General features: G+C 39.1%; 1 protein-coding gene across 2 annotated transcripts; it reads left to right on the plus strand.

The window, feature by feature from the left end:
* The first annotated feature begins 2819 nt into the window (after positions 1–2819).
* taf5l (TAF5-like RNA polymerase II, p300/CBP-associated factor (PCAF)-associated factor) lies at positions 2820–8818 on the plus strand. 2 transcript variants are annotated; one of them, XM_041252812.1, is made up of 5 exons: positions 2820–2941; positions 4114–4255; positions 4590–4694; positions 5033–5775; positions 7771–8818. In XM_041252812.1, exons 2-5 carry the CDS (start codon positions 4117–4119, stop codon positions 8569–8571), a joined length of 1788 nt encoding a protein of 595 aa, XP_041108746.1. In that variant the 5' UTR covers positions 2820–2941; positions 4114–4116; the 3' UTR covers positions 8572–8818. The 2 variants fall into 2 exon arrangements, with proteins under 2 accessions (XP_041108746.1, XP_041108747.1); XM_041252813.1 differs by lacking the exon at positions 2820–2941 and having other exon boundaries at positions 4174–4255; positions 4640–4694.
* The last annotated feature ends 16875 nt before the right edge of the window (positions 8819–25693 follow it).

The raw sequence follows: 25693 nt of genomic DNA on the forward strand, positions 1-25693 counted from the left end.
GAGTGGTGTGTGTGTGCAGGGGTTGCATGGTGGGTGTGTGCGTGCAGGGGTTGCATGGTGGGTGTGTGCATGCAGGATTTGCATGGTGGTGTGTGCTTGCAGGGGTTACGTGTTGTATGTGGATGTGTGGAGAGGAATTGGGGTGCAGGTTTGGTGCGCAAGATGGGGGTGGGGGAAGCAAGGGCATATAAGGCGGTGCAGGGTGAAGACCAGGAGGATTGGGGAAGACAAGAGTGTGAGAGCGTAGAGTAAAAGAAAAACTACTACAATCATTTATTTTCATTTTCGAGTAATTTTCATTTTATTTTGAGATTATTGAATTATTGTAAAAATAAACGGCTTGAGCCTTCATTTATTCACGTTAGCAGTTTCATTTCTGTCCCAAAAAGAACCCAAAATTGCTACATAAGAAAATGAGATGTCCTTTTTTTGGAATACCATGTTCCTTCTCAAAAATGTGTTTTAATATTAGCCTTTAATAAAGGAAAATGACTGCTTTAATTAATTTGCATGTATCTATTTCAGTGCAATGTAGTTTCTTCATTGTAATAAAAGAAAGACCTTTTTTAACATTTACATTTTATTTCTCTTTCTTCATAAAAAAAATAATGTTTTCTGGGGTGAGTAAAAACATTCATTAACTTTGATTCATGTACTAAGGGTTACTCTTAAATGAATTCACAATCCAGTTCTCAAGGACTTTTTAATGATAAACTGAACATAAATGACTTAGAAACTCGGCTGTCAGCTGAGCAGAATAATTAAAAAACTGGGCTGAATTTGGAAAAGCAAAGCGGCCCAGAATTTAGGACGTTACCTAAACACCAAATCAGCCCAGAATTTGGGATGTTATTTGAAAACCAGAACGGTCCAGAATTTAGGACATTATAAAAGCAAAGCGGCCCAGAACCCTGAGAAAGAGCAGTCTATATGTAAAACTGTGATTACATTATATGACTCCTGTAACAGAACTGTAATAGTGGGCAAGATATATACTTGCAATTAAAAGAAATCATGCAAACAGATATATGCTGTTTGAAAGAAAAAAGTACATCACAGAAAGCCAATTCTTACATTCGTTAATAACATAACAATTTATAAAAAAAGTAATTGTCACTAATAGATTGTTATATTAGCACAGCAAAACACCACATTAGATTTTAATTGAAAGGTTCTGGAAAGCAGATCTCTCTCTCTCCCGCTCCGATCACAATGCCTCCAAGCTTTTCCACTTGTGTTGAGATCATATTCCTGTAACAGATAAGATCCAATAAAAACGTGAGACTGTTATGGGGTTCCATCCCAAAAACCGGGCCTGTGTCATAACTTGAGAAAGCTGTTTTGGTTAATGGCAGCTTTGAAGGTGATGCTTTGTTTTTCATCAAAGGGAGTTTAATTTATAAGCACACCCATAATAAAAGAAAACAGATAAAGGGGAAAAATGCAGACTACATACACATCTTATATATAGTGTGGTTAAATCTGTTTGTTGTGTTGACTGGTAATACATATTGTAGTAGTACAACACGTGATTGTGTAGAAATGGGTTTCTACAAAAACTGCTTGACCGAATTTTGGGAGTTGTTTGCAGACCATCTGAAATTTACTCATGGACCACAGGCTGGGAACCACTGATCTAGAAGAATATGTTTTCTACGTGGAACATTCTAGAATTTTTTTTGTTTTGTTTAATCTTTCAACAAGTTATTCACAAGACACAAACTGCAATATTATACAAGAATAGGGATATAACTTGCTGCATCATTATTGACATTGTAGATTGTGGAAGAGCTGTGGTGAACTGATTCTAGAAATGCAATACTGATAATATTACAAAAATTATTAAAGATGCAAAAACTAGGCTAATTGCAGAGGTTTAAAATTGTGCATTACACTGGATTTATTATTATCACTACAAATGGTTACACCGAGTTCTTTAAATACATTTTAAATATTATGTATGAAAATTAATATAAATATCACTGAGCCTTAAGAGTCCTGGAGGGCAAACCTGGCAAACACTGACATGGCTGGATGTAGCACTTCCCAAAATCAGATGAACAATACATATAAAACAATGAATAGTTGTTTCAGCTAACAAATAATATTTGATCTAGTTTGTGATAAAAGTGTAATGCTATGTACAGTTCAAAAGAAGTACCAACACTTCAGTTGCTATGACTGTCAGACACAAGTAACCATAACATTATTTATGTTTACAAATGTTAACCTAACACTTACAGGGATACACTGCACCTCTTCGAAAACTGGAAACCACGTAAATTAACGAACTATTGAGTATTGTAAACGCACATTACAATAAAGCCATCATCTCAACATGTGTAACTCTCAACACTTTATTAAAAAATAAATAAATAAAAAACGCCACTAGAACAATTATATACTTATACTACTGCACTATATACCCAGCTAAAAAGGCACAATGAAAAGTGTTTTTTTTTTTTTTATTTTATTTTGATTATAAGCATACTGTTTAGTTTAGTAATGCAGTGCATTATGGATCCTACATGTTGGATATTCCGCAACTAAATGCTTACAGACTCGACACATCTAAAGAACCGCGTAAACCATATCTAATTAAGAAAAGAAAATGAGAAACATAACCAAAATAACGACTAAATCAAAACTAAACTCTCAGTAAACCATATTTTCTCTGGTCTTCACTACTGCGACGAGTAACCGCCTCGCTTACACGTCTGGTTTACGCAGATCTGTTGCTTGTCAGGAACGGCAACCTTTCCCCTCAGACAGAACTAGTGGATAAGAGGCTCTGATTGGCTAATCGCGGCGCAGAGCTTCCAGAATGGAGGAGTGTAGGAGCTGGAGAGCGAGACCGGAAAAGCGGATTTCAACATTTTCTTTAGGAATTAACGATACTTTGAATACCCTGTGATACTGGGAGCTGACAGTACGACATGCAGTAAGTGAGACAATTATTGCAAATATATAGATCCGTTTGTGAGTAATGACAACAGTGGCATGCAGAGATACTTGAGCTAGCGGGAATTTTGTTTTGGGCCTAACGACAAGTAAAGCGTTAGGCGGACACCCAAAGACTACCGTACTTTGCAGTTTATTCTCTTCTGTTGTTTATTATATGTGACTATTTCTGAAAAACGCGAACCTCATATAATTTAATTTTCTAACATTCCACGTATTTATTTTACTTATGTTGTTTGCAGTACAGTATGGTAGAGACAGGTGACAGATGATTACAGTCAATCATGATTATTAATTAAATTGCTTTATCAAAAGTATATAATTAGTTGTGGAATGATTTATGTGTATTGTAATATTGAAAAGTATGACACTTGTAGAGCAAAGTGGTTCAGTGGTGCTGCAACGTGAAACACAAATCCAGATTAATTTGTCTGCTTTATATGGTTTGGTTGGGTGGTTTCAAATTTCTTCATAAACGTTTATCATCTGCTTTCTGCAACAGTTAAAATCCATGCACATGTCAAGGTCCAACTGCTTAAAAACATCCTACTAGTAGCCATAAAAATCTTGAAAGTGTGTTGTGTTAGCCTACTCTCACGCCTTTGGTTTGTATTAAATTCCTTTAATTTTATATATATATATATATAGATATATATATAGTTAAAATTTGGAAAACATGTACCCTTTCGGTCTGTTAGGAAAAATCCTTCTGCAAACATCTGCCTGATGTTTGGTAATTTGTAGATACTACTTTGAGTAATTCAGTGTTTCTATATGGTGTTTAAGAGATTAGCTGTAGCACATGTACTTTTGCATACTTTATCCACCTGACCCCTAGGTACCCATTAATATATGGCAAATACCCTTCACATGTTCAGGAAGGAATCAAGCTTTATAATATAAACTGTATAAAGCTAAAACGGAAGGCCAAAATAAAGACACACTACAGCATTATTGTCAATTTTTTCACAGAGTAGACGCATACCTATCAAATATTAACTTTTGCTCTCATTAACAATAGTAAAAGTGGCCATTGTTTTGGGTTGGTGCTGTCTTTACTGTTTTTAAAACTGCTAAAAAGAGAAATATCTTCAGACTGCTCTGCACTCTACAGTATAATGATTACTATTTTTTTTTTTTAATTGATTGCAGGTCATGAAGCGAGTACGTACAGAGCAGTTCCAGTACACGGTTGCTCAGTACCTCAAGCGTCGACAGTATGTAGAATCGGACGGTCCCCCGAAGGGGCCGAAATTGTCTCAGACTGCAGAGGAGATGGCAACAAACCTCACAGGTAAGACTCAGAAACTAATGCTGCACTGACATTTATTGCAGAGGTTCTCGTTTCAATAGTTTACTTTTTTTTTCCCTTTTGAGATCAGATTGTGCATGTTTTTCTTTCTGATCCAGTTTACTGTAGGGGCGCTGTTGGTGTTTTCTACTTGTAACTACACTATACACAATACAGTGTTACCTTAACTAGTTTAAAATGTATTGTATTGGAATGCAAAGCTGTGTATATTGTTTATCAGCTATACAATATACTGCACTGTTTTCTTAAGATTGCTGTCCTGTTTGTGACCAAGCATGGCTTATGATCCGACTCAATTGATTCATTTTGCTTGCAGTTCAAACAGAGTCAGGTTGTACCAATTTTGTGTCTGCTGCCCCTTGTCAGGCAGACTCACAGCAGTATGAAATACAGTTTGGACAATTGCGAACTTTTCTGACTGGTGAGTAAAGCAAAATATGTGTGTCTTGTATCAAACAATAGCTTGGGGACTATGTTAAGTAATTTATTATGATGTCGAGGGACAATGGATGTGTTTGACATTTTTCAAACAGTTTCAAATCTAAAGTACTTTTATTTGCAAAATCTGAAAAGTGGATGTTTGTTATGTACCTCAGTCTCAGACTTTTTTCTTTTTTGATCATTCCTGAAGTTCTGAAATAAATATGTAGTTTAAATTGCTTCCAATGATTATTGGTTTTCAATGAATACAACTAATTAATACAACTACATTTTGAATCTTTTATAAAATAATGAAAAGATGTGTTTATTAAATTGCAGATACAGATGTGCAGTGGAGCCGGGAAGTGACCTCGGTGCTGTACCCCCTATTTGTCTACCTCCACCTTGACATGGTACACTGTGGCTTGAAAAGCTCAGTGGACAGCTTTTATAGCCGCTTCCATAGCATGTTCCTGCAGGACACCGACCAGAAGGACATTATAGAACAGTTACGAACTGCCCTGACAGTCCAGGATATCTCATCTAATCCAAAACTTAGAGCCTTCCTTGATAATAAGTATGTTGTCCACCTCACTGATGAGGCCTACAACTACCTCCTCCGCTACCTCCAGAGTGACAACAACACCGCTCTCTGTAGGGTGCTGGCTTCCCACATTCAAGTGGAGGTTACTTCCGCCCAGCGGACTGTCTATCAATTGTATGGTAGTGGCCCCAGCGGCATGGGGGGGTTTTCACGAAGGGATGCCAGCAATAACATGGAGCCTGGGGATGTGCCTGCTAGCATTCTGCAGAACGAAGCTGCCCGCAACTCGTTGCAAGAGTGTATCAAACGTGTGAAGGATGGGCCACCTACGCTCACCACTGTCTGCTTCTACGCATTTCAAAACACAGACCAACTGCTCAATTCAGCTGAGATCTCCGCCAACAGCAAGCTATTGGCTGCCGGCTTCGACAACTCCTGCATCAAGCTGTGGAGCCTGCGGGCCCAGAAGCTCAAGGCAGAGCCCCACCAGGTGGACGTCTCAAGAATCAATTTGGCGTGCGACGTCCTTGATGATGAGGTATTAGAAGGGTAGGGCTGTGCATCGGCAGTGTCTTCACAATAAGATACATATGACAATTCAGTAATTCATACAGTTATTGCCTCTTTTGATAGTACAAGTGTCTTGAATAGAGTAGGTTATGGTAAAATAAGGTTCACTTCATTCTTTGCTTTTTGTTCTGATAATTTAATTTAAAAATAATTATTTAAAACAATTACAAATACTGGAAATAATAAATAAAAAAAAGCATATACAATTGCACAGTTTTTGGTAACAAATTTTTTGGAACAGTTAATGTTTTTTTTTTTTTTTTTTTAACAGTTTTTCAAAAAATGTGGAATCTGACAGGTTTAGAAAATAAATTAGTTCTCTAAATGGAAATTCATTTTTAAACCAAATACTATAGGTGAATTCTACCCTCAGGCTCTTGCATGATCTCTTGTTTAACATGCCAGTATAATTTGAGGAATACCGTAGCTGTTTCAGTAATATAAGTACTGGCTCAAAAGTCTGTATAAATTAGTTTAGTTTTCCACAGTACTGTAGGGACTGGTGATGGTTTTTAGTGTTCATAGATGCTTAAGGTATTTTTGAACAATTGAATGTTTCAGTTTCTAGTGTAGGTTATACATGGCGAGTAATGTATGTTGTCATACCTACATTGGCTAAGATGATCCTAAACTAATGTACCATCAGTATGATGGTATCCTTTAAAATGAGATTTGTTGTATTCCCTGAGTACTTGATTCTTGCCTCAGTTTAGAAACAATGTGACACTTATGACGAACTCAGGGTAAGTCCTTGATACAAAAAAATCCATTAAGGCCACACTGTGTAGATTTTAATTATGTTGGTACACAGGTCAAATTTCGCTTTGTTGCCCTCCATCATTAAATTATCTGTGAAACAATATAACCCACCATTCATCTCTTTGGTTCACTTCAGGTGGGCTTGACAAACCTTTTCTACACAGTGATTGAAAAGGTGTAGCAAGGCTGCTAGAGTACATACTAATAAATGTTATTCTCAGATTTTAATATAGCCTTACGTCACCAAGATTTTTCTAAAAAAACGTACGGTAGAGAAAGAAAGTATTTTAAAAAAATTTAATTTTTTTTAATTTCGTCACATGGCTATACTGTCCCCAGTGACATAGATATGAGGTAAAACAGTTCTTTATACTGCCAAGTGGTCACACTTAACTATAACAGTGCGAGGATATTTTCTCCGTGACTGAAAACTGACTTTGGACTACTATTTAATTGAATGATAAATTATCAAGAAAAACCAAATAAAAAATTTAATAGGTCGACCAGTGGGATTTCCTGAAATCAACAATGGTCACATAAAATAATTTAATCTGGGGTGTCAAAAAATATTAAATTAAATCATAGTAAAGAACGGAACATTGTAATTGTGCATCCTAACCAAATGAACATCTTTCTCAATAGAGTCTTGCAGAACGGTAAAACCGTGGATAAAACCATTCATGGTAAGCCCAGTAAAGCCAAATGTACATCTTTCAGTGTTTGAGTCACAAAGACTATTTCTGAAACGGTACGGCCTTTAGTTATAGTAGAAAGCTGTGAAAGGTTATGTCACAGATGGGATCTTCACTGCTGAAGTCACGTGAACATAAAAGCTGGGGTGAGGCTGCTAGAGTACATACTAATAAATGTTAAGCCATACCATGTTTTGGCAGGGCACTTTAATATTTAATATATTTAATATAGTCACATTCTTACAACAATGGAGAGAGAATTTGAAGTTTCTAAACTGCATGTAAACCATGCCACAGTCTCGAAGGGTAGCAGACCTAACCCCTAAATAGAGGACCTGTAATGAGCCAGGGGTTTGAGATAAGGTTGAAAACAAATTGCGTAAAGTTGTGAGATTTGCTGAAAAAAGTGAGAAGTTTGCATAATGGATTTCAACATTTTCTCCCCCTATCCCATGTTAATATAACACTGGTACAAAGTTTTTTTTATTTTTTTTTCATTTTTCTTACTATAGACTGATGATGATGAAGACAGTGCTGGTACTGAAATGAAAACCCTAAGAGGACACTGTGGGCCGGTGTACAGTACTACATTCCTTACGGACAGCTCAGGGCTCATCTCCTGTTCTGAGGACACAACAATCAGATACTGGAATCTCGGCAGTTTTACTAACACTGCTTTGTACCAGGGACATGCATACCCAGTGTGGGACATTGATGTTAGTCCGTGCAGCCTTTATTTTGCAAGTGGGTCACATGACAGGACTGCCAGGCTTTGGACGTTTAGTCGGACATACCCATTGAGGCTGTATGCGGGTCACTTGGCAGACGTAGACTGTGTCAAGTTCCATCCCAACTCAAATTATATCGCCACAGGATCCACTGACAAAACTGTTCGGCTGTGGAGTACACAGCAAGGGAATTCCGTAAGACTGTTCACTGGCCACCGTGGCCCTGTTTTATCACTGGCCTTTTCACCCAATGGGAAGTACCTGGCATCAGCAGGGGAAGACCAGAGGCTAAAACTCTGGGACTTGGCATCAGGTGCGTTATTTAAAGACTTGAGGGGGCATACCGACAACATCACAAGCCTCTCCTTCAGTCCCGACAGTAGCTTGATTGCCTCTGCCTCCATGGACAATTCTGTCAGGGTATGGGATATCCGAAACACGTACTGCAATGCACCTGTTGATGGCTCCTCCAGTGAGCTAGTTGGCGTTTATACAAGACAGGTTAGTAATGTATTGAGCGTGCAGTTTATGGCCTGCAACTTGCTTCTAATGACTGGAACTACACAGGAAAACCAAGAACATTAGTCTATGGTAGAGAGATAGTGATGTCTAAGTGGTCTAGGACAGGTAATTGATCTTGTGGTTGTAGGATGTTTGCCAAACCTAGTAGATGGAAGTTAGAAAACAGCAAATAGAGCATATTTCATGGAGCCTTGGCAGAACCATAATCAATTTAATAAGTTGAAATAGTTAAACTTTTTTTCATGTTTTCACGTAGGTCATGCAATACTGTGTTTAGTAAAGGCAACAAGGTATACATATAAAATGTAAAAATTGGATAAATGGTTTCAAAGATATATATATATATATATATATATATATATATATATATATATATATATATATATATATATATATATATATATATATATATATATATATATATATATATATAAAAAATATGGGATATGGCTCCACGTCTGAACTTAAATCAAATGTCTCTGAATTGCAGGCAAAAATCTATTGCTTGCAAAACACAAACAGCTGGTGTTTTTATGTAGTCCAAGACTGGTGGTAATCTGGGGCTGTGAATTCAGCCAATAATGTTTAAATAAAATACTGAGTGTCATTTGGGTTACCCAGATTTACCCTTCAAAAATCAGTCAAGTCTCAAAGTGAATATTCAACAAGATGCCCCCCCCCCCCCAAAAAAAAGTGTCTGCCAATGTATAAAAGTATGCCAAAGTAGTTCTGAAGATACTTTTAATAGCCATCCTTAGCCTGACCAATCGAAGGCCAGAACTATTGCCGTAGTTCGCTGTGAACTGGGTTCTGTTGTACTCAAGAAATTGTGCTATGTGATGTATATAAGCAGTTCCGTTACAATTGGATGGGCAACTTTTTCTGTTTGATGGGGACAGTAAACTTGAAAGTCTGTGTGTCATCTTTGCTTTGTTTGTGACAAGCAAACCAACATCCTAGTAATGCCAGTGACCTTCTATAAATGTACCCATCTAAAGTTAAATGTTTCAATTGTACAACATTCTGACTGTCCCAGATTACTGACTGTTGCAAGATTTAGGAAATACTTGTTTGTAAAGAATAGGTACAAGAAGACTGTTGCTATCAGAGGAACTTGTGCTATTTGCCAGGCTCAAATACTTTAAAGACTGTGCCTTGTGGAATTATTAGATTGTAACTAATTGAGAAAAAATAAGTATAAGCGCCTCTCTCGTACGGCCCATGTATTGATTTCTATCAAAATGCTGTTTCTCATAGGGATGATTCTCTACTGAAGGGTCAATGTTAACTGATGCTTTTTGCTCTTCTGTTCCTCAGTAGCACAAACTGTTCAATTGTAATGCACTAAGGGATTGAAAAGGCTAACGTAGTCTATTCGAAAAATGAATAGGATATTTTGTATGACTACATTTGTTACCTAGTTTACAAGCTTGTGTGGTGCGTATCTGCTGCAGTCTATAAAACATTTTTATTTTGGAACTGTTAAAGTTAATACTATTTTCCAAAGTGACTTACAGCATATTCCAGTTCTTTGCATTTGGCTTTTGTATTGAAATTTCTATTAAAATGTCTCGTGTTTTTAAAAATACTATGTTGTTGTTGTGTTTTTTTTTTTTTTTTTTCATTAATATAATTTCCTTTATGATTGTGTTGCAGGCAGATATACATCATGGTCATTCCAGCTCAAATGGACCAAACCAATCCTTTTATTTATTTTTTTATTTTTTGAGTGGCTGGTTGGCACTACAAATTCTGGCAGATCTGTCAAAATACATTTGGATTGATAATTTCACATATTGAATTCTATTCAATATTAAGTAAATACCTTGTTAAATTGTGTCCACTTGTGATAATTTAATTTAATGAATATATGCTAAATTTTAACTGCATTACTAAATAATCTGACAATTCTATAATGCTGGGATGAATATTCAAATGAACATTTCTTGATATGTCTTGTTTGCCCAAAATTACATACTTGATAGAAATGCGTATCACTGCATGTTTTGCCTTGAATCTATTTACCACTTTGCTAGAATTTGTGCAAGAATTTCTAAAATGGCAAAAAAGTGGTTTGATATTTGAAATTTATTATAAAATAGGAGCATCAACAGAGCTGCTCTTGACCTTCCTATTAAAATGTTTAGACAGCAAGAAGTAAACAGACCAGATTAGCATGCACACACATAGTGATCTCTACTTTAAATCACAGATGCTACTTCAGATTTGTGAAGTGAGTCAGAATTGGGATACATATCCAGGTATGTCACTCAGTAATGCCTCCTGCTTTTCAATGTCAGGTCAAAGGCTAATTGTAGTGGTGGGAAATCAAGGTGCTGGCCAACATCTGCCTACATTCTCTAATCTCTAGCAGCTGCTAATTGTTCCAGGCAAATCTAATAACCTTTCCTGTTGGTAACTCTCCTGGATGAAGGAATGTTGTTCTCTGTCTGTCAGCTATTGCTATTATTGGCGGTGAGCTGTTGATCTTATTACACCGTTCTTCTAGTGCTAATGCCAAACATTGAAGCACCTGGTCATGAGGCCAAGAGAAGCAACCTTGGCTCAGCCACCTTGTATCCGATTCAGGGTTGCCAATGCTAACATGCAGGGTTCTCTCCTACTCATACGTTCAGGTTCTGCAGTGATGGAACATCATATGTGGACCTTAGAAGCTGATCCACCTCTCTTCCATTGCCAGGTCTTGCCAGCTAATCTTGCGCTCTTTCACAGTCTCCCAGTTTGCCTGGTACACCGCCATAACACTCATTTCATTAACTACCAACTTCCTTTCACCATTGAGGCCATGTGTGCTTTGCACAAGGGGGGGGGGGGTGTTGTTAATGTTGTTGTATAGTCATTGGCACACAGGATATAAACGGGTCTGTGTAACACGAGTGTTTAAAATGTAGCTTTGTATTTAGGCACGAGGATTGCACAGCACTTCACGTGCAAGTAAAACTTAATATGTGAGCACGGGGAATTGCACTTTATTAATTCACGTGCAGTTGTACCACGACTCCCAATTGAATGAGTGATTAGCAATCGAGTCACGGTACAGCTGCATAAAGCTGCATGTTTTTACCCACTCTGGGTTGGGTGTTCAGTGAGTGGAGAACGGGATTGGAGACAGAGGTAATAAATAATAAAATAATAAGTTTAAATATCTGCTCACCATGTTTTATGTAGTGTTAGTCCGTTTTGTTTGTGTGTCTTGTTTTGGCGAATGTGCCCTGTCCTGTGTTTTGTTACAACCTTTTATTTTCTGGTTGTCTGTTCATTTATTAGATGCTGAGCGAAACCATTTGCTCAGCTCCACCAAACTCCACCTCTCTCTGTCGTTTATTTCCTGTTTCTGGTCTGACGTCACCCACTGCAGCCGTCTTTGTGACACATGGTGTCATCGTGGGATTACCAGCACCTCCTCGATGCAGACCAGAGCAGGAACCGCAATTTCTTGTTTAAAAAAAACCGACCAAAAATAAAAAAAATAAAAAAGTCAAAAGACGCCGTCAGGCTGAGGGACTGGAGGCCCAGTCCATGCCCATAGCCATCCGGGTCCTGTGGCTGATGGACAGGGAGCGATGGGAAGCGTATGAGAGGGAACACACCCCAAACTCCCTGGAGGAAGGTGTGGAGTTGGTTCTCTGCTACCTGGAGGCAGCTATAAACAGAACAGCAGCCCAGGTAGCAGCGTCTCCAGCCCCCAGGTGATGGGACCGCGAGAGTCCAGCACCCAGATGGGGGGACCGTAGGGATCCAAAGCCTGAGAGGGAGCTTTTCCCATCTCCACCAGCAGAGGGTGAGTGCCTGCGGGGATCACTTCACCTACCGTCACCACCTGGAGGAGAGGAGCAGGTGCTTCCTCTGCCTCCATCACCTTCCCCTGCAAGTGAGGGAGAGCCGCACCAGTCCCCTGCAAGTGAGGGAGAGCTATACCCGTCCCCTGTAATAAGGGTAGACTACACGCCGCTCCCACCTCCGTCGCCAGGAGACTACACGCCTCTACCTCCTCCACCGCCAGGAGCAGAGCAGCAGGAGCCCTTTCCACCAGCAGAGGATGAATGCCTGCCGGTATCGCTTCCCCCACCAGCAGAGGGTGAATGCCTGCTGGGTCCCTTTCCACCAGCAGAGGATGAATGCCTGCTGGTATCACTTCCCCCACCAGCAGAGGATGAATGCCTGCTGGTATCACTTCCCCCACCAGCAGAGGATGAATGCCTGCAGGTATCACTTCACCCACCATCACGAGGAGAGGAGCTGGAGCTGCCTTTGCCTCCATCACCATCAGGGGGAGAGGAGCAGGAGCTGCCTCTCCCTGCACGAGAAAGACTAGGACTAGATGCTGGCGGTCCTCAGCAGCCCTTATATAGGCTGCTGAGGGAAGCACGGGGAAGAACCGCCCGGCCGCAGTGGCCGAGAAAAGAGCCAATGCCCACACCCCAGCTTGTCCTGACTCCCTGCCTCGCTTCGCCCAAGGATCCTTGATCATTCGCTCTTCTCCACCAAACTCCACCACTCTGTCGTTTATTTTCTGTTTCTGGTCTGACGTCACCCATTGCAGCCGTCTTTGGGACAGGGTGCTATCTCCCTCCCACACTTGTCAAGCGACTCTATCTGTGTCATTTCCAGCTGAACCTTGGCACACCTGAATTCCTGTATTAGTGCTGAGACTGACAGCTGCAGTTTCCCTTTACCAAAGACTGCTACGCTGCTAAGGCATTATGGAATTCCGAGCCATTTCCTTTTTTTGTGATCAAACGTCTATTAGGGATAAAACATACATAAAACAATTATTATTTTCATATGCCATATTTATATTAACCACTCCCCCACCCACCCCAAGAAAGAACTCAGAAACTCATTTTAACAAAGAAGCACATTTTAAATTATCCCAAACAATAGTCCAGGATATGTCATTATCAATGGGAGATAGGTCTCTATTCCAGATAAAACGGATCACCAAAGGTTTCTACGAAGCCTTTAGAAAAAAAATAGTGTAGAAACCAAACCCTTTGATTTACCCCTCATATCCAATTTCGCATGAAATGTATGGAAAAGAAAAAAAGGTACCTGGCCAATTATACTGCAATTTTAAGTCTTGGAACATGCAAAGGCAATTATTTAAAAAAAAAAAATATATATATATATATATATATATATATAGAGTGCAAGAACACAAATACCTTTGTCTCTCCACTGTGGGAAAGAAAAGGGATGACTATCTGATAACGGCTCATAATTATGAAAAATAGAATATTGAGTTGCCATTTGAGCAATTTAGTATGTTTTTCAGCTGTGTGCCAAATTGTAATGAGGTGAGAAATTATAGGATCAAAACATAGTTTACAATATTTAAGAGATACACCAGAATAGACCAGGTCTTGGAGTCTATGTGGAAACCTTAAATTTTCCTCTACTGATCCCCACAAAACATGTGCGACGGGGTCCAAGTTGTAATTGGGTGCAGCACAAAATACCAAAAGCAATATTTGAAAAGATAATCCTCCTGTTAATGCGTGGAAGCACATTCCTTTTTATAATGGATATACAGGCTTGCAACGAATTAGGAAGCTGCGTCTATCCGTTTGAAGATTTTATTAAAGTTATTTGATGTGATAGAATGCAGGAAGGGTACATTTCATTATCCAGTTATTTAAAATGTTTAATCACCAGTATATCCAAAGTTAAGACAAAACCCCTCATTTCATTATTTAAGGGCATTAATGTAGATTAAGACCAACTCATTTTATAGCCTGACAACAAACTGAAATCATGAAAAATAGATAATAAATGTGGAAGCGATTGAGTAACATCATCAACAAATAATATATCATCAGCATACAGCGAGATATGATGTTGAGTATTACAGTAGTGGAGGACGTGGTCTGGCAGACAGCCTGAGCAAGCTGCTCGAGTGATAGGGCAAACAGAAGCGAAGAGAGAGGACAGCCCTGGCAAGTACCCCTGGAGATAGTAAACTGTGAAGAGCACTTACTACTTGTAAGCACCATCGCAGTGGGGTTGGCATATAAAACTTATAAAACCATATAATCTAAAACCGACCAGAGGTATCCCCATTCCAAACGATAGAAAGCTTTCTCAGCATCTAGCGAAAGGACCGCACATGGGGTGTCAATATCCACAGCTGCATGAATGAGAAGAAGGAAGTGACGAACATTAACGGATGCCAGGCGAAATTCAGAATGAATTTGTAAGGGGTCAGACAGTAATTCACCCTGCGTAGATTTAATAGATAATACACCTGCAAAACGTTCGCTACTGCAAAAAGCCAGGAGATGGCTAGGTTCAGAACCATTGAAATAATAATTCTGTCTGACTCTGGATAATAAATTCTGTTCGCTGTCTAAGCAATATATAAAGTTCAGTCCTAGCAATGTCAAGTTCCCGTGCAGTGGTCTCCAAAAAACAATTTTGTTGACTATGCTCAACAATGCTAATTTGGTCTTGAGTTCTGTAATCTGAATAAATCAAGGCTGAGTAAAATTAGAGGCAAATAAAGTGGGAGTGAGTTTAATGAATCCCTTGATTGCATCCCGTATGATAAGAGGATCATTCAGTCATGGTTAAAACCAATAAATTCATCTAATTTAGATTGAAATGAGGAACAAAATGACTCATTTTATAATAATGTAGCATTGAAGCGCCACCGTGTGACTCGAGTTGGGGTATTGGCCAGTATGTTTTTACTAATTATGCAAGAATGATCAGTAGTGCTGTAGGTTGGATGTACCTCAGAGAAAAGGGTTTTTTAAATGAAAATATAATCAATCCTAGAATAAGATTTATGTCTGGCCGAAAAAAAGGACATTTTTTGGCACTTGGATTAAAGACACGATAGAGGTCAACCAGACCAACATCATAAATGAAATGCCGCAAAGTAGCCAAAGCCCTAGACTGTGATCCTACTTCCTGCTGATTCGACCGGTCAATAGCAGAGTTCAGAATGGCATGCATGTCGGCACCAATAACTATGCTAAAGTTAGACATATCTAGCAGTATTTTGGTCAAAATTTGTTGCGATTTTTTTACCTGAAATATTTCTTTTCAGATAAGACACCCTACCATCTATAGTTCCATGTGATTCCAAAATAGTGACTTGCAGATTGCACAGTAATACAATTAAAGATTCTTTAGTCTTGGGATCAATAAAAGCCGTCGCAGCAACATAGTCGTGCTTATTAGCAAATCTGGGTATATCATGCTTTCTAAGATGTGCTTCTTGTATAAATGTGACGTCTATATTTTCTACACAAAAATCTAAACAGGAAATTCTCTTGATTGGAGTATTCAACCCTCACCCGTTCCAAGATAACATTGTAATATTAGTCATGGGAGTTGAAAATAAATACAATGACTTAAGGTAAGCAAACAGGGCACCTGGAACACAGTACACAAATCCAGGAAAGCATCACAATGTTAATCACAGCAATCAGAAATGAATGCGATGCTTGAAAACAGACCTTCATACAGCAATAAAATAAAACAGTGATCATTTTACCGAGATGCCTTTCCCCTTCCTGGTTAGATGGACCCTGGGGCAGTGATTAATCGGGAGTGCCCAGTGAATCAGGAAAGTTCAGTACATCAGCCGAAGAATGGTACAAGTTGGTCTGGGATCCGTGCATAATTTTGCAGACTGCTGGGTACAAGAGGAAGGCTTGAATACTCTGGGAGTGAGCGAAGGAGAGGGGCTGGGAGAAGGTATGCCGACATTGAGCGGTAAGAGCACTGTAATCGGGGTAGAAACAGAGAAACAGTTTTATCTGCAGGCGAGGTGGGTCTTTTCTTGAAGCCTGAAGAAGGACCTGTCTGTCCGTGTAGTGCAGTAGGTTGAAGATCAGTATACAAAGTTTGTCGCTTGACGTTGGTCTACCTGAGGAGATGCGATGTGTTCTTATGACTTTGATATTTCTACCTGCGAGAGATGGGAATCAGAGCAAAATTTTGGTCAGGAAATCGATGGCATTGTCCCCTTCAGCTCCCTCCAAGTTCACAATACGCAAATTGTTCTGACAAGCTCAATCCTGTTGCTGAGCTGTTGTTCTCACAGCAGTCAACTCTAGAGGCACACGTGGAAATTGCCTTTGCATTGTCACTCGCAGTTATTCGAACATAGGACAGCTCAGAATTGATTCCCCAACACCCTTTTTAATAGTGGAAAGTTCAGTTTGCATCAAACCGACAAATTCCTCCTTCACTGCGTATAATCTGGAGTCTAACTTTTCCTTGCGAGGTGACAAAGGCTTTGTGGCAGACCTCTTTTTCTGGGAATATGACATCCCAGAATGTATCCCAAGGCAGTCGGTAATTAAAAAGGTGATTAATACCATAAGTTTAGTTGCAGAAAAAAAATTAAAAGGGCGAGGCGGGGAGGAGAGTGATAACTCTGAGCGGCCATCTCACCAGTGGGTCAGGTCATCTCTTTCACTGCCTACCGTCTCACCTCTGTGTCTTTAACTCCCCACCCTACCACCTCCCAAGACTCTTTACAGACTTTTCTGACACTGTTGTAATGGCCTCGCCATCAACACCTTATCCACTACTTTGCCTATGATGATGGAGATGTTCCTCGACTTGGCGGGCTTGAACTGCATATGTGCTGTTACAGATAGATTTGTATGGTGATAGTATGGTCCATCCAGGAAGTAGACAGGACACAATATAGTGAGTGAAGTGCTGCTGTGCCAATTTATTATAAATAAAAGATTTAAACACAAAACAAAACACTTGAACAAATAAATCTGCACTATGGCTAAACCAGACAGACAATCAGACATGGAACACATAAGTATTGCTCTGGTATAAATCCAGCACAAATAGCAATTGTAATTGTTTTTACTTCACCTCCCGACTCTCATTCTGTCTCTGAACACACCAACCCCAAGTGAGAAAGCCCCACCCCTTGTTTGCTGTATTTTTCACATCCCTCTTTATAGATGTGCATACTGATAAATCCTCTCCTGATCACTCGCTTTATCACCTAACTCCTCAATAATGCGATCCAAGTCATTATTTTATTATTATAACATCTCAAAAAGCTCTGCAAATGTCTGTGATATTCTTTGAGTGCTGGATGCAGAAGCAGCTACCTCCTTTGTTATGTCCGTGTTATCTCTGTAGCGGATGGGGCTATGAGATACAACCTTTTTTTTTGGTTTCATTTGACTGCCATCGGTCTCATTCGGCCATTGAAAGGTTTTCTCTGCTTTTTCCAGAGAAAAAACGACTAGAGACCTGTGCTTTACGTCTTTTTGATGATGTCAGACAGGGTCCGATATCGGACTGGAAAGGGAAAATGAAGGAATTTAATGGAATAAACCAATTCAGCAGTAACCTAGATAAGCAAAACTCTTAAGAGTCACATACATACATGCAGTAGCAGTTTTAGGCACACCCAGCCCATGCAATTGCTAGGGCCCCAGGCAGCAAGGGGCCCCCAGTTGTCGTGGCTCAGTTACTATTAAAAAACATATATGCACCTCAAGTCTGCAGGAAATTAATGCAGACCTGTCAACTCTCCCTTATTTGCCAGGACTCTTGTGTATTTTGGACACTTCTTCCGGACAACTCCCAGGACACTTAGTAGGGTTTAGGACCCAGGATAACCCTATGGCAGGCATGCATTCAGTGCACAAGGCAAGCTCACATACTTGACCATCAACGATGGCTTCACTTCTGGGTAAAAATAAATAAATAAATAAATAAATTTATACAAATGTCAAGCGTATTGGACAACAATATATTGTAACGCTGAGTAAAAATAAGGAGCCAGATGACTGCAGCAAGATCTCATTCACTAAACAGCAGACCAAAATGTTGATTAGAGCAAATGCTTCTTCAGCCCTGCTGCAATCTGGCACATGGTGTGTCTCAAGCAAGAAAAATATGGCTAAACTGAATTGTTTCTTGCGGAAATTAAACCTTCATGCAGGCGTGGCTGACTGTTATTTTGTCGGCTTACGAACGGCATCATGCATTTTGTCTCACTCAACCCGGGTATCACCCAGGTATGTGGTTTTACCAAGTAATAAAGTGGAATAGTTGCATGCCTTTGTCTTATGTAGGTATTCACTTCAATTCAGGCCACTACGATTTCAATTTACAAACGCTCCCTTATTTTGAAAATTCACTGTTGACAGGTATGAGAATTACTTATTAGCCATTTTACCGTTCTTTTTATCTGTACGCCACAAGCTATAAACAGAAAAATGTCTTGTGGTTTAAAGCCTTGTCCAAGTTCATGTCAGTATATGTATGGAAGACCATCTATGGAAGGCCATCCGGGCCAAAAACGCATTATGTATTACACATTTTAATTTAACTGTAGTACGTGTTGTAATTCGAATTATTACACATACTAATTTGGCCACTTAGATCACTGAAAACTAAATAAAATTAATTAATTTAAAGAAAATAGTACATGCAATAAATTAACCAATTAAAAGTCGCCTTACATCTGCCATTCTGCCCAATTCTTGGTGGTATATGGGCTTGGCATTGGGTAAAGTGTAGTGAAAGATGGATAGACCCAGAACCTCCGAAATGAGCATCAACCAGCAGTTTCAGAGCATTAGAAATCGCTTTAGTTCAGTGGTAACCCCACTGTAATTAATATGTAATTTTAAACAAGTGTTGAAAGATCTGACATTGAATCTAATATTAGCCATGGTAACAAATATTTTATTGTAAAACAAAGAAATGTAATTACAAAATAAAGACATGATTGTGTACATTGTTAATACAAACTCAATCTTGTCACGGTCAACTTTGTCTGCCTCAAGAAGTCGACAGCACTCAGCAAATCTATAGAAGAAGAAGATTTTTCATAGAAGAAAATCTCTCGCCGCCATAATTAGCAATTTTTCTTATTCATGATTTTTTTAAGTGTATTTCATGTCTGAGATTGAAAAAAAAAATGTATCCCAAAGGTGATTGGGTACTCTTGTAATTACGCTGCATGACTGTAAAATGACCAGCCCCTACTACGGGGGCGTTTTCACGCTATGACCCGGTCGTCAGGTTGTGTGTTTCCATGATCAGGTCACTGGACCGGGTTTGTGGTACGGTTCATGGTTGTAACCACGTGGAACAACGTCATATGCACCTATCCGTCAGTTGGGTCAGCTGATTCTGGCTTTCTAGCTATTCCAAAGACTAAGACAAATAGAAAGGGTTACAGAGCTTTTAGCTATAATGCACCAAGATTGTGGAATAGATCTGACATCAGGGAAGCTCGACTCACTTAATATTTTAGGTAAAACATTTTTTCGATTTGCTTTTGAATCCTGATTGTAGATATCAATCTATTAATATTGTCATTTTACTCCTCTTTTTATTAATTTTATTGTATGTTTTTCTTTTCACTGTTTTTGTTGCTTTTAATTATTGAGTTGTTCCTAGTAACTGTTATTTTACTCCTCTCATCATCTTATAATTTTTTTCTGCACTTTGTGTTTAATTTTACTGTATTCTTGTTGATTTAAGTGTATTGTAAAGCGCTTTGGGACACTGTGTGAAAGGCGCTGTAAAATAAATATATGGATTGTGGGATAGAGGTTTCCTGTCAAGATGGCGATGCAAGTTTTACAACTTGTTTCTGCAACCTGTTTTGAAAAAAATGGACAACAAACATTTACCATGCTTGTACACCCCGAAGTGCAGGAACATTGTATTAAAGGTGGGTTTAAGTTCAAGTGAAAAATTGTTTGATATACCATAAAAACAAAAGCACATTTCACTTGCAGTTTACTGCACATATACAGTGGCTTGCGAAAGTATTGACCCCCCTTGGCATTTTTCCTATTTTGTTGCCTTACAACCTGGAATTAAAATTGATTTTTTGGGGGTTTGTATCATTTGATTTACACAACATGCCTACCACTTTGAAGATGCAAAATAATTTTATTGTTAAACAAACAAGAAATAAGACAAAAAAAACAGAAAACTTGAGTGTGCATAAGTATTCACCCCCCCCCCCCCCCAAAGTCAATACTTTGTAGAGCCACCTTTTGCAGCAATTACAGCTGCAAGTCTCTTGGGGTATGTATCTATAAGCTTGGCACATCTAGCCACTGGGATTTTTGTCCATTCTTCAAGGCAAAACTGTTCCCGCTCCTTCAAGTTGGATGGGTTCCGCTGGTGTACAGCAATCTGTAAGTCATACCACAGATTCTCAATTGGATTGAGGTCTGGGCTTTGACTAGGCCATTCCAAGACATTTAAATGTTTCCCCTTAAACCACTCGAGTGTTGCTTTAGCAGTATGCTTAGGGTCATTGTCCTGCTGGAAGGTGAACCTCCGTCCCAGTCTCAAATCTCTGGAAGACTGAAATAGGTTTCCCACAAGAATTTCTCTGTATTTAGCGCCATCCATCATTCCTTCAATTCTGACCAGTTTCCCAGTCCCTGCCAGTGTTCTCGGGGTGATGAGAGTTGTTGGGTTTGCACCAGACCAGCGTTTTCCTTAATGGCCAAAAAGCTCAATTTTAGTCTCATCTGACCAGAGTACCTTCTTCCATATGTTTGGGGAGTCTCCCACATGCCTTTTGGCGAACACCAAACGTGTTTGCTTATTTTTTTCTTTAAGCAATGGCTTTTTTCTGGCCACTCTTCCATAAAGCCCAACTCTGTGGAGTGTACGGCTTAAAGTGGTCCTATGGACAGATACTCCAATCTCCGCTGTGGAGCTTTGCAGCTCCTTCAGGGTTACCTTTGGTCTCTTTGTTGCCTCTCTGATTAATGCCCTCCTTGCCTAGTTCGTGAGTTTTGGTGGGCGGCCCTCTCTTGCCAGGTTTGTTGTGGTGCCATATTCTTTCCATTTTTTAATAATGGCTTTAATGGTGCTCCGTGGGATGTTCAAAGTTTCGGATATTTTTTTATAACCCAACCCAGATCTGTACTTCTGCACAACTTTGTCCCTGACCTGTTTGGAGAGCTCTTTGGTCTTCATGGTGCCGCTTCCTTGGTGGTGCCCCTTGCTTAGTGGTGTTGCAGACTCTGGGGCCTTTCAGAACAGGTGTATATATACTGAGATCATGTGACACTTAGATTGAACACAGGTGGACTTTATTTAACTAATTATGTGACCTCTGAAGGTAATTGGTTGCACCAGATCTTATTTAGAGGCTTAATAGCAAAGGGGGTGAATACATATGCACGGACCACTTTTCCGTTATTTATTTTTTAGAATTTTTTCTAAATAACAAGTTATTTTTTTTATTTCACTTCACCAATTTGGACTATTTTGTGTATGTCCATTACATGAAATCCAAATAAAAATCCATTTTAAGGCAACAAAATAGGAAAAATGCCAAGGGGGGTCAATACTTTCGCAAGCCACTGTAACACTATAATAGTTACATTTCATAGAGTCACAAACGGTTGATTGGAGACAATTGTGTAAATGTGTTTAATATTTTAATGAAGGATGGTTTGTGTGGATTATATAGTCATGTATAACAATAGGGCTGATTTAATATAGTGTGTGTGTATGTGGATATATATATATACACAAACACACACACACATTAGGCTCAAAACCATTGATTGATTGCTCAAAGATGTTGATCACAAATTTTAAAAAAAAAATGTTTTCACATTACTAGTGTGAAATATAATTAAAGCACCTTGAACAAACTACCTGTAGTCCGTATTTATAACAATGCAGTCTAACACATTTGCCTAGAGACATTTTGCATGATTTAGTGGTATTGAACTACTGACAGACATATCTGTGACATAGGCGGTTTTATATACATAACCTACCTGTTGGTTCATCAATAATACTCATACCTGCTGTAACTACATTTTCAACCGCCGCCATTTTTAATGACCAGGTTTGTTCTTGTGTTGTGGTCAGGTTCACGGTTCTTGGTTAGAGGTCGCTCTATTGCGGTCGAAACGCACCCTAGGTCCTGCTGTAAAATGACCAGCCCCTGTGTAGAAAATGCATAGTTAATTTACATTTATTTAGAACATGTAGTTTTTTATGCATTCTGATTGGACCAAATAAATACTTGTACTAAATATTTGAACGCATAACATGTTTTTGACCCGCAGGTCTTCCATAGTATCTTAATCTCAATATTATTGACTTGCGTCTGTTGACTGTGCCTGTCACAGTAGCGTCAGGGGAGAGAAGCTTTTCTTGCCTAAATACGAAATTAATAACAATAAAAAAAATACATTTATGTAACAGGTTCTTCTGCTCAATTTGCACAGTGTCCCCTGCGTACACTTACTTAGCTGATAACTGGTTCATGAATCCCAATGTGGCTCGATTGGTAGAAAAATCAGTATGCCAGTGCACAAGTCAATTTTGCAAGGCTTTATTTCACACAAACCAACAAGAACACCCATAAACAATCCTCTGATCCCCAGGCTGTACAACAGCGCCCCCTACCCCCAACTGGTTCGACACTGGTTCGGTGCAACTAAATATCTAAAACCCTAATCAATACCCCTTTCACACTGTGCAATAAATACTGTGTCAATTCACTTTTAAAACAGCTAAAAATATGTGTGTTCTGGTTACAGAAATACATACATGATAGAATAAATAGGCTGCGATAAATAGCAATATCAAACAGCACGAACCCCAACCAGACCCTTTGCAAAAAGGCCCCCAATACAGTTTCCTAATAGTTCACTCCAGAGTACCCCCCCCCACCCCCCCTTCCCCAAACCTAACAGTATGCAATATTATTTCTCAGTTGATATGTGGCCACTTCTAATTATTCTTGGCTCCAGACTCCACTCTCCCTGCCACGCTACAGTCCCGCACAAATCTGCCTTTTCTTTCCTCTTCACAGCCTAACGTGGCTGACAGGGTTGTGTCTCCTCTAGTCTACAATGGCCCCTCCTCCTCACGGCGGCACCCCTCTGCAAAGGAATGGGATGCACAAACAGCGCTTACTGCAGGTAGACCCAGCATGGTATAATACCGGTGTAGATGTTATTTACACGTTGTACCTCTATTTGGCCAAAGACTCTCTTAGTGCCTTTCCAGCAGGCCACTAATACTTAATTTTGAGGCTTTTAGCCCAGCGTTGAGTTGCAGCACAATGCTCCTCTCCTGTGCTGTCCTCCCTTGTAGAGATAGTTTACTCCCCCATCTTCTTAGCAGTGCAAGCAAGGAGGAGCTGAAAACAAACAAAAACAAAACCTATGCAAATGCACGGCAAATATTAGTGTCGTGATTCTGTATCAGCTAGTATATTATAATACTGGCCAAATTGGTTGCCCTTCGGCTGCCATGCTGCTCGTTGCAGTCTGCGGGCCAGCTTCGCTCACTTGTTGCTCTTCACAACTATGTTGGTTGGGTTTAACATGTCGTTAATAACTGGTGAGATGTCCTATGAGTTAAAACAAGCTATAGTATCTCCTATTTTTAAAAGTGGGGATGTAACTGTCCCAGGCAACTATAGGCCAATATCTGTCTTATCGGCTTCATCAGAGATCATAGAAACAATTGTGCAAAACCAATTGCCCACTTATCTAATAACAAACAATTTACTCACAGATTATCAATCTGGTTTTAAAAAAGCCCACTCGACTACAACTGCATTATTGAAATTAACAAATGATATATACCACGCTATAGGGGAAAAGAAACTAACTGGTGCCATTTGTATTGATTTTTCCAAAGCTTTCGATTTAGATACTCATACAATACTTCTAAACAAATTAAGTAGTCTTGGAGTTACCAGTACTACATTATCGTGGTTTAAGTCTTACTTATCAAAACGTTCTCAAGCGGTTGTCTTTGAAAATTAAATCTGATTTTCAGCCTATATCCCTAGGTTTTCCGCAAGGGTCATTCTTGGACCACTTTTATTCTCAATTTTTATTAACGAAATACCTAACGTTTGCTTGAGACGTTCAGTGCATATGTATACAGATGATACTGTGGTTTATTATAGTTCTGATAACATCCAGGACTTAACTAAAATACTACAGAGCGATTTTTTAGAACTACAAAAATGGTTTGATAAAAACGGTCTGATATTAAACGATTAAAAGACAAATATCATGTTATTTGGCTCAGAGCATATGATTAATAATACTAGACCCAATTGTACAATTGTGAACAGTAATACTGCACCTTTGGAGAGAGTTGACACTTAAATATCTAGGTGTTTATATAGACACATTGCTTAGATCTGAAAAACACATCACAGATATATATATATATATAGTAGAACTGGAAGGATGCTTGGAGTATTGCATGGTCAACGATACAGTTTAAATTTTGAAGCGATACTTAAACTAGCCCAACAAATTGTGTTCACTATCCTAGACTACAACGATGTGATCTATATGAATGCTTGTCAGGAAGCACTTAAGAAGATCGATACAATGTACGACAGGATATGTAGATTTGTACTTCAGTGTACTCCGCTAGAACATAACTGTACATTATATCTTAAGCTAAATCTGTTATCAACTGCCAATAGAAATAACTTTCACTGGAAACAGATTCTTTTTAAAGGGGCGCATAATATACTACGTGAATAGTATACTGTCTGAATACAGCCTACGTAATTCCAGCCGCACAAAATATTTCAGGGTACTGACTGTTAAAAGTGCTGCTGGAAGAAAATCAATTTCATTTGCTGCTGTTGCTGATTGGAATAACTTACCTATAGAAATTAGATCAAAGACCTCTGCCTGTAATTTTAATTTGTAATTTGAATGTATGTTGTGTGTGTTATCTTTATTTATTCATTCATTCATTTATTCATTTGTTTATTACTATTGTTGTATTTTATGTAAACAGTGTGTTGACTAGACCTTATTTGCAAACGAGCTGAGTGCAGCTCAATATGGCTTTCCTAAATACAGATTTAACAAGCAAACAATATATATTACTGGCAAGAATACGGAACATCGGCCCCGGAATCAAGCTTTGCATGGGGTTACCGCGGGACCCATGCTGCCACTGCTTACGTGTGCCTGTCCCTGTGTGTCCTCAGAAAGGGATACATTTCCAGCCCTTATCATTGCCAGGGGATTAGACCTTTTAAAACATGTCATACACCAGCGTTATCTGTTGACCCTGTCCTAATTATCTTTATATGGCAATGCAGCTGTACCTCTAAAATTGTATCACAACCTTCACTCGCTGCTAATCCATTATAGTATCAGTGTGGTACTGTATGTTT

The sequence above is a fragment of the Polyodon spathula genome, chromosome 6 (assembly GCF_017654505.1).
Source record: "Polyodon spathula isolate WHYD16114869_AA chromosome 6, ASM1765450v1, whole genome shotgun sequence".
NCBI classification, from domain to species: domain Eukaryota; kingdom Metazoa; phylum Chordata; class Actinopteri; order Acipenseriformes; family Polyodontidae; genus Polyodon; species Polyodon spathula.

What these genes read in the sequence shown, in the direction of transcription:
- taf5l (XM_041252812.1), top strand. Translation starts at nt 4,117, where the DNA reads ATGAAGCGAGTACGTACAGAGCAGTTCCAGTACACGGTTGCTCAGTAC. An exon ending in ATTGCGAACTTTTCTGACTG is followed by an intron (nt 4,695 to 5,032) that starts GTGAGTAAAGCA and finishes ATTAAATTGCAG; the next exon opens with ATACAGATGTGCAGTGGAGC. An exon ending in GCGACGTCCTTGATGATGAG is followed by an intron (nt 5,776 to 7,770) that starts GTATTAGAAGGG and finishes TTCTTACTATAG; the next exon opens with ACTGATGATGATGAAGACAG.